The sequence below is a fragment of the Lagopus muta genome, chromosome Z (genome assembly GCF_023343835.1).
Source record: "Lagopus muta isolate bLagMut1 chromosome Z, bLagMut1 primary, whole genome shotgun sequence".
Lineage (NCBI taxonomy): Eukaryota > Metazoa > Chordata > Aves > Galliformes > Phasianidae > Lagopus > Lagopus muta.
The window spans coordinates 74,363,925-74,373,467 of record NC_064472.1 but is presented as its reverse complement, the minus strand read 5'-3'; the positions used below and the strand labels follow the sequence as shown (position 1 = coordinate 74,373,467).

General features: G+C 41.9%; 1 protein-coding gene across 2 annotated transcripts in view; it reads right to left on the bottom strand.

Annotated features, from left to right (window-relative positions):
* Nucleotides 1–983: 983 nt before the first annotated feature.
* The window catches only part of TDRD7 (tudor domain containing 7), a 38,007-nt gene continuing 29,447 nt past the window's right edge, over nucleotides 984–9,543 (bottom strand). For both annotated transcript variants that reach the window (XM_048931550.1, XM_048931549.1), the window contains exons 10-17: nucleotides 9,219–9,421; nucleotides 8,943–9,077; nucleotides 7,265–7,348; nucleotides 7,003–7,137; nucleotides 6,060–6,170; nucleotides 4,102–4,589; nucleotides 3,553–3,713; nucleotides 984–1,480 (exon numbers count right to left, since the gene is read on the bottom strand). In XM_048931550.1, the coding sequence (XP_048787507.1) occupies nucleotides 1,260–1,480; nucleotides 3,553–3,713; nucleotides 4,102–4,589; nucleotides 6,060–6,170; nucleotides 7,003–7,137; nucleotides 7,265–7,348; nucleotides 8,943–9,077; nucleotides 9,219–9,421 (1,538 nt within the window). In that variant the 3' untranslated portion in view covers nucleotides 984–1,259. The remainder of the gene's footprint in view (nucleotides 1,481–3,552; nucleotides 3,714–4,101; nucleotides 4,590–6,059; nucleotides 6,171–7,002; nucleotides 7,138–7,264; nucleotides 7,349–8,942; nucleotides 9,078–9,218; nucleotides 9,422–9,543) is intronic.

The following is a 9,543-nucleotide window of genomic DNA, read 5'->3' as shown; positions in this document are numbered from 1 at the left end:
TTAAGGCATTTTGTTCTCCCTGTCGTGCTCTGGTCAGACCTATTGTTATCAGAACCCTTCAAGCCTGGTTTTTGGGTGCCAAGACGATCGTGGTTCAACCTGGCAGGCAGAGCTGCAGAACTCATCTGTGCAAAAGCAATGAGGCTAAATGAGTACCATCCTCCCTTCTGAAGGCTGTTTAGATTCCAGAGCAGCCACCAGCCACAACTGAGAGTGGGGACAAGAAAAGCAGCTCAAAAAGCATCTTCATTCTCCTGAACATCTCCCAGGCTCTTTCCTTTTCTACAAATGCAGCACTGCACATTTCTGAGCCACAGTTCCCTTTCTGCCCATTCTCCCTTACCCACACAGGCAGCATGCTGGCAGCATCTAGGCAACGGGCTGTGAAACACAGTGATGGAAGTACTTGGGGGTGGTACAGACAAGGCCATTCAAGTTTAAAAGTAGACATATATATATATATACATACATACACACACACACACACACACACACACACACACACTGTGTTCAGAGGATTAGTAAGCACTGATCTGTGTGCTGGCAGGACATTCCTTGCTCCAGTTTCCTGGGAGCAGCAGCTGCTCAAAACCTCTCAGAATCACTTCCCATTAAAAGTGAACCATCAAAAAGGAGGAGAAGAAATGCACTGAACTGAAGGAAATGGAGCAGGATTCAGAAAACTCCTAACAAACAAGTACTCCAGTTGGGCAGTCCATGACTTCCTGTGAAACTTCCTTGCCCCTAGACTGGCATTTTCAACTATTCATCACCTGAGAAGTTAAGGAAGGGGGAAATCTCACCCATAAAGCCTGTCTTAGGCTTTGAATCACAAGATTCAGAAATACAGAAGGTTGCTTCCTTGTTTCCCACGCGATAAAAATTCTACTAAAAAAAGAGGGAGTACCCAGTAATGTCAAGAATTATGTTTTAACAGCTATGAGATGAGAAGCCCACCAAAATGAAGGAACAAAATCTCAAGATCAGTTCAGCACTGTTTTATTGATAAATAACTTTTTATTATTTCCACCCAAACATTCTAGTATTGCAGTAGCAAACAAAGTGCAAAACTTCATAAAGTCAACTGAAGTCAACAGAAAGCAAACTTGTTAAGCAAATCTTTTTCACAGAACACATGTTTTTGAAGTTTATCCCCTTATTCTCTTCAAGGCAATGCAAGAACAGTTAAATTCCTCTTTGAAATCCGTTACTTGTTTTATTGCTACAGCAACCGAGCTGCTACATTTCAGAAGTGGCAATTATTCTGCTCCTGAAAGTTCTGCAAGACTCTGAGACACAAAGTCATGAATCCATATGTCAGTGTCTGGCAGAGACGTGTCCACTAAGTAAGTGACTATTCTCCGGTCCCAGGAATTAGTGCTCTCATTAATTGCCTGTACCTGTGCCACCAAGGGCTTCTTCTCCACGCGATTCCGAAATATTATCGATGCCTCTTCCGACCACTGCTGGCTTTTCACTCCTAGAACAAAGCAAGACAGGACCTCATTTGTAGGCTATGCCAGTGTGAGCGATGAAGTTTATGAAGAGATGGCGGGGCTTAAAGACTTGAGGAAATTGATATGCAAGTCGTGAAGGCAGCTTCAATCTAAAGCACAAGCTTACTCATCTCCCACGCAATTATTAGAGACTAACATTTTCTCTCCTCAGAGCCGAAAGCTGTGGACAGCTTTGCAGAAGTGAAAGGCAAACGCAGTAACTCGCTGAGCATTCCAAGAACAGCAGCTGCCACAGATGATCACGGCTTGTTACCTAGACAAAAAGGAAACTAAAGATCCTAACAAAAGAAAGCACTAATTGGTATTCTGACTGAGTCTGCTCAAGCAACAGCCTTCACTTAGACTTTCTCCATCTTAAAGCAGCAGCATCTTCTAACAAACCTTCAAATCCCAAACTAGTCCTGCAGACAGAACTGAAGGGAAATGCAAGCTAAATGCCTCACAACTCCTGCTATATATATATATATATATTTTTTTTTTTTTAAGGAGGGAATCTGCATCTCACAAAGGCTGCTCTGCTTAGGGGAACTGTAATCCACGCAGGTTTTTGCATATAGTTGTGATTCACCAAGAGGCGACTCCTGCAGAGCAGGAATTCAGCCTCCTCACATCACTGCTGCTGCACAGACACAACGGGCTGCAAACTCTCTGCATGAATTCCCAAGCAGCAAGTTATGGCTATGAGAAACAGAACAGCAAAGTGACAACGCACTGCTTTTGCTTTATCAGCAGCTAACAGGACAGAACATCACAAGCACATGAACGCCTTACAAGTACAGTAAAAATGGAAAAAAAGAAAAGAATAGGGCAGCTCAGCTAGCTGCCTGGGATGCTGTGAGGCAAGAACATCCCATGACTTAGAGGCTCTCTTGGCAGCAACCTGTACAACCCCAGCACAAAGACACAGCTAGAAGTTAGCTTCACTGCCACACTGACCTCCTACAACCCCAGCCTAGTGGGAACATGTCCAACCTCTTGGCTAGTTCAAAGCAAGGTCGCACTGCAGATCCACAGAAGGCAGCAGCAGAGCACGAACTTCGTGCTGCCCTGTCAGTTTGCAACCCTGTGAGCAACCCTGCCAGGTTCTTGGAGCAACCTGGTGTAGTGGGAGGTGTTCCAGCCCATAGCAGGGGGCTTCAAATAGGTCATCTTGATCTCGAACTTCCCTTCCAACCCAAAACATTCTGAGATTCTATGATTTTCAGCAAGCAGATTCTGTAATCCAAGCTTTGTTTAAATCGTGGTGAGCAAACATGGAAATCATCAAGTAACAAGAGAGATGTCTGAATGCAAAAATGACATAAAATTGGAGAAATAAGGAAGAGAGTGACCAAGTTTTAATTTTTATTTTATTTGTACTTTCTCTATGCCCAACTTTATCAATTGCATTACTGTAAGTTTGATGGATGAACATCAATTTCAGGCAACTTCTGCTTCCAGATATGCACTGGGAAACAGTAAATATGGCCAAGATGTGGAAGAAATCTTATCCAGAAACTCTGCATCTATTCCCTCACTTTTGTAGACCAGAATAAACTGAACATGAGTTTTTCCCCAACAGATACAGCATAACTTTCACGCTTCATGACCTGTGGTGTTTAAAGACCCCCACAGCACTTGGCCTTTATTTCCCTGTGTACTCTGCCTAAGAGCCACCATAAATATCAAATGACAACCATTTGTGACACTGAAAAGTAGCTGCTGTGAAGGTTTAAACAATGCTTGATTTTATGCATGCTAATTAAGAGCACTGAATTAAATGAGTAGTAAAATTGAACCATCTTCTTTACTTATGTAAAGAAGAAAAACAGAGGCTTTTGTTAATGCCAAGTTGATGGTAAAGACAAGCTTGTTTGAGCAGGTTTTTGCAAGTATGCATATGCTTACTTTAACAAAAAATAATGCCTCTAGCATTCAGCTTTATTCCTTTTACAGTTCTACATACCTGGTACCCCTACTGATGTGAGACATAACCACACTTCCATCCCCCAGCTCATCCCCCCCCCCAAGAAAAGAAAAGATGCTGAATACATACCTGCAAGCTGAGCTTTTATAGCCTGGAAAGGAAGCTTCCTGAACTTATCCAGGAGTGGCTGTATTTTATCTATGCTGATAACCTCATGTTTACCATAGTCCAGCACATACACTGACAGAAAGCCTTTTCTAAGAATCCCTTTCACTATCACTCTGTACCACCTATAAAAGAGGAAAAGAATAAACACAGTTTGTACTGACACGCTGTCAAGGTGCCGAAAACTAACAGGTAACCACAGGATGTTAACACATCTCAAGCTTCCCAGATCTGGTATTACCTGAATACAAAGTCCTTCCAAACACTGTCTGGAAGCACGAAGCAATCTCATTTACTGCCCTAATCTCTCAGCTACCATCAGACATCTGCCACCTCATTAACAACGCAGGACATGAGGCATTTCCCAAAGGAACAGCATTCAGGCCAAGAGTTAAAGAGGAATTCGTAATCCTGCCACTAACTCCAAAACAGCCAGGCATGTTGACTTACCAACATTTAAGGCACAGATAAAAGCCTCCCTTCACAGACTTTGCTGTTAATTGAAGCGCTTACCGATTTTCAATTTTGGCTGCATATAACTTGTTTGTTCCAATGTTCACCGGTCTCTCCTCTGCCATGCTGTAGTACAGGATCATTTCCTCCATCAGGACCTCCAGATTGTGTATCTCTTTCCAAGGCTGGACAATGAAGTGACCTGGGTGGCAGGCTACTGACACATAGACATCCATGAACCCTCCCACCTCTGACAAGGGCAGAGGCGGTGGCATCTCAGTGGCAGACTCTGCACCTCTGGGCTCCGCTGCAGGCTCCAGAGAATCCCTCCTCTCCAGCCTCCCCTGATTTAACTGCAGAGCTGTGTCACCTGTCACTTTGGTGGAGCCGGCCCCCGTGGGGGTGACGCTCAGGAAAACATCTTTCTGATGCTTCCACAAGTCTGCGTTTATAATCCGACGATTGATGCTATGATCCACGTTTGGGAAATCCTCTGGAGCAAACAAGTAGATGTGTGCGATTCCCTTTGAACCATCCTGCTTAACCACCTTTAAAAAGAAGGCACAGTTTAACTTGCAATTCACAACCACTGAATTCACATCTGAAGACAACATCTTCACACAGAAAAGAAACGGTTCATCACTTTCTACATGCACAGGAGTATTTTCAGGGTTCTCTCAAATGCACCGATGAAATTTATGGATATTAAGCCACCCACAGCTGCTAAAAGCTGTTATCCTGCTAATGTAAAGCAGACAAAACTGGAGTTGGGTTTTGCTCTGCCCGAGAGGTTCAATCTCACTGCTGTCTGACACAAATGCACACGAATGCAGTTTTCTGGAAAACATTAGCCACTGCCCATAGAGCCAAACAACCAAGTAATGCTAGTAACACTCAGTCCTTCAGAAACCCCTTCCTGTCCCTCTGCTAGAAGAAACCCAGTAAATTAAGTACAGAACAAAATGAAGACAGAAAAAGCTTCCACATTTGGATTGTGTATAGTTTTCAAGCACTAGCATAAAAATATTGTCCTACTTAGCAACAGACATTACCGACAGCAGCTACCATCACTGACAATAACCACTGAAACTGGAACTTGAGAAAGCCTGTAACATTTGTTTACAGATTCTTCTGACAATTCTTCTAGCCTTCTCTACCAACCAGAGCCAGTTACTGCTACTTACAGGCAGCACATGGGAGACAGGAACAAAAGCTTTCCAAAATTTAAGCACACACCTCTTTTACACTATTGAAACAAGCAAGAAAATATTACCACACTCAAACTATCTTTGAAGAGGATATTTAGAGGAGCCAGCTGCAACACTCACCAATCCCAGACTATGTGAGTTACGTTTCAATCGTGAGGTCTTGTGTTAAAGGAAGCAAAAATGGACAGGGAAGCTACAAAACATGTTCTCAAACTGTTGCAACAATATATGGACTCAGATTTTTAGGAGGAAATCAGCTCTGTTTAGTTTCTAGATAGGAAAAATATTTCCTTCAGAAGGATGCTCTTAGCTAACTGAATGCTGCCAATGGAAAAATACCATCTCAAGTATAACACAAGCCCATAAACAAAATAGAATATGATAATGAAATCACAGTGGATTACAAAAACAAACAGACAAAGCAAAGGTGCTTTCCAGGGCCAATAAGAAAACATTATCCTCTCTTAAGAGGCATAGAAAGGATTTAAGATTGACAGAACACATATGTATTTTCTTACCATGAAACAAAAACTGTTTATCATCAGCTGATAAGATCACTAACTGCATATCACTGGACTGGCACGGGAAAACTAGAAAAGCCATCAGCTGCTACATTCTTGGGAGGAAGAAGACTTCTAACGAGCCAACTATTCTTATTCTGACTGTGACAGGAACAGGACTTCACACAGCAAACCTAACCAAGAGCTGGCCAGAAACTATTAGACATCACAACAGAAATTCTGATGAACGTTTAAGTTTCAGAGTTACTCCCTCTGGATTTCAGGCCACACAGGCATTTCGACAATTTACCTGCATGCTGAATTCAGGATAATCCATTACATTGTCTCTCAGCCACAGCACAGCCTCAGGAGTCCACATGCCAGCGTCAGGAGGCAGATCTGCTAAGCAGCATTTTACAGCCTGAGAAGAGAATTAAGTACACAACAACAGGGAAACTAGTTCATGCATTTCTATTTACAGAGCACTACTTAATACCCATAGATTCAGCAACACGTAGGTTGCTCCAAAAGTAATGCCTCCTATTTATTTCCTTGGAAACTGCAACAGACACGAAGAGCACAATATCACCATTTTACAGAGTAAACTCTCAGCTACAAAACACTGTTTTTCAACATGGTCACCATCAGTCATGGACAAGAGCCCTCACGCTGCACTCCTAACAGCCTGCAGAGGTGACACACCACCATTGCATCTCTGTGCTCATGTTCACTGTTTGGTCTCCTTAAACATTCACCAAGTGCTGGTGAATGTTAATGGGTTCCACTCCTTTACCCCTGCGTGGAGGAATTCAGTTTCCCATCTTTGCACTGTCCACACTTCCACGCCAGGCACCATTCTATCAGGCTGCCCCTTTGCTGCCATCTGTTACATGGCAACAACATGGACTGGGATATCAGTGAGGAGGTTCAACCTCAACTGCTGTACCACTGACATTCACCTCTGACAACACGGGCCAAGGTAATGAAACAGGATGTGTTACTTTGCGAGCAGACCTCAGGTGTGACACACAGAAACATGCAAAACCAGTATCATAACTCACACAAACTAACAGAGCATCCTGCCAGTACGCAGGACTACATCATGACCTATTTCGGGGAGAAGATGCACAATGAAACACACTCCAGTGCTGAACACTAGTAACAAAGAAAATTCCTTCCATAAGCCTGTAAGAAGCAGCACTAAGACACGGTCAAGAAATCTAGGGCAGGTTAGCTTTAACACATCTGTATACCTGGGGAGGGATTTTGATTACTTCTCTCAGGAACTGTGATGGGATTTCTCTAAGGTCTGATACTTTTACATAAGCAACTGTTCCAGTATCCATGAAGCGAACTCCAAGCGCCCGTCTACTTTGAATTATTGTTATCTGAAATAAGATAGGAAGATGAAATACTGTGAGCAGATTCAAGGAAAGTAAGAAGACAGATTTAGGGGAACAGCAAAAAGTCTTTCCTGTGTAGGAAAACTTCTGCCTTTCTTTGAATACCTCTTACCTCTACTCGTGTCCATTTTCCTTTGCAATGAAACAAGCAGATTTTCCCACAGAAAGGTTGTGACACATTAAACTCAGATGCCTCCTGCAAATTCAAAACCAGAAGATAAAATGCACAGAACCATCACTAGCACTTAACTAGCTGCTCCAAAAGCCACTCACAGAACAAACAGTTATGGAAAGCAACCAATTAATCTCAAATTGTAAAGCTTTTTTCTAGCCTCAGAAGTATTTCCTATCACGTCAGTAAAGCTTTAATTCTGTATACAGCCCAGGGAAGTGATAGAATTACTACCCCTGGAGAAGTGGCACTCATTGGACACGGCTTGGCAGGCATGGTGGGAATGGCTGATGGCAGGACTTGGTGATCTTAGTGGTCTTTTCCAACCATAATGATTCTATGAATTGCCAGCAAAAATGTGTTTGGAAGCAAAGAACATGAAAACCAGCAACAATTACCTTAATGTTTTGAAAAGCTGTGGAACTGTAACAGCTAAATGAAGAAGTTCCTAACTTTATATATATATAAAATGCCAAGATGTTTAATGAAACAGATTTACTATTTACTCAAATAAAGCCTCATGGGGCTGATACTTGTTGTGATGACCCTAAGTAAGACATCAAGTCAAATGCTACATTATAAAAAGCAAGAAAAGAACTCCCATTGGACAATCACACACATCTCAGTGTCATTAAGTTCTCAAGACAAGTTGTGGAGTCAAAATGGCTTCTGTCCTTTACAGCAATGAAAGGCTCTGTACACTCTGTCTAGAAAATCTGACTAGTTGCCTGCCTTTATGTTGCTAAAACTGTCAGTGTACACTCTATACTGCTTCCTGCATTGTTCAGTTTGCTTTAAACTGACTCCTGGTAACTGAAACATATTAAAGTGTTTCCAAATGGAGCGTGCACCACAACAGGAACATCCCTAAAAACATTTTGAAAAGGTGGATTTACAAGAAGTGGTTCTAACCGTGCCTGACTTTTCAAGGATCTGCATTGTATGATTTCAGCTAGATATCAAAAAATTAGATTCTCTTCAGATTTCTTCACTTTGCATAAACCCTCAGATCTAGCAAGGTTTGCTGCATGTCTGCTAAGGGCAGGTAGGATATCAGACTTCTCTGTCATATGTCTGCTTTAAAGCAACTTCATTATTTCAAAGACACCTCCTATACATCAGTTCTGTTTGAAAGGATCCACATTTAAAAGCTAAGTGTACAGACACGAGACCAAAGTCAAGCTGAAAAGCACAGACCTTGGTTCTGTTTCAGACAATCCTTCCACTGTCACTTCAAAGCGTGCTGTGAGCTGTTTACACACCTGAACACCAGCATGTAGGTAAAACTTGAGGAAAAAAAGTACAGCAGATCCTCCACAGAATTTTTTTTCCCCTAATCAAACCAAAGCAGTTTCTATAGGAAGCTTCTCATTATGGGTCACTTTTGTTACTGCTGTAACTACTTGAAGAAATTTAGTAGTAGTTACCGAAGCCACAGGGAGAGAATTTCCAAGAGCATCAACAGACACTCTCACATCTGCAACCCAGAAAATGGCACAGAATTTTTAGCTTTTTTAAACAAACACAGATGCCTCAGATACTTGAGCTTTTATAGAAGGACTGATAACACCAGAAAAAGACCACACGATGCGACATATCTCCTCCACTGCACACCTACCTTGTGAAGTAAATAGTCTTCTATCTTCTGCAAGACTTCAGAAAGCTTAGACAAGCCTTCAGATGGCAGCTGACAATACAGGTTTCCATCTGACAGAATACTGGTTACTCTGACATTCGTATATAGTGTATCTACCTAAGATTTTAATAAGTAAAAAGAAAAAAACAAAACATACACAGTTTGTGAATTTGTGAGTGCTGTGTTTTTTTTTGCCCCTTAAAAATCTTTGTGGTCAGTGATTTTCAATGAATTAAATAGGAAGCAGGCAGACAGTACCTGCAGGTTCAGTTCAAAAGACTTGTCATACAAAGCCTTCAGACAAGTTGCATTGATGTTGATATCATCTTCTCCAGAAGTGTCATACAGAACAAAGACAGGAATATCACTCCTTTCCAGTATTTCCACAGCAAATATTTTGCAGTATGTCTGCAATTCTACAGCCTTTACTAGGAGAGGATCATCACAAAATACTTCCAGCCCTGTAAGGCAGAGCACAATTTTTTGAATCATTTTATTGAAGGGAAATATAATAATGAGGACTGTTTGAAAGAGGAATCCTTCTAAGAATCAGGAGGCAGTTGGAATGTCCTATTGGACTTCT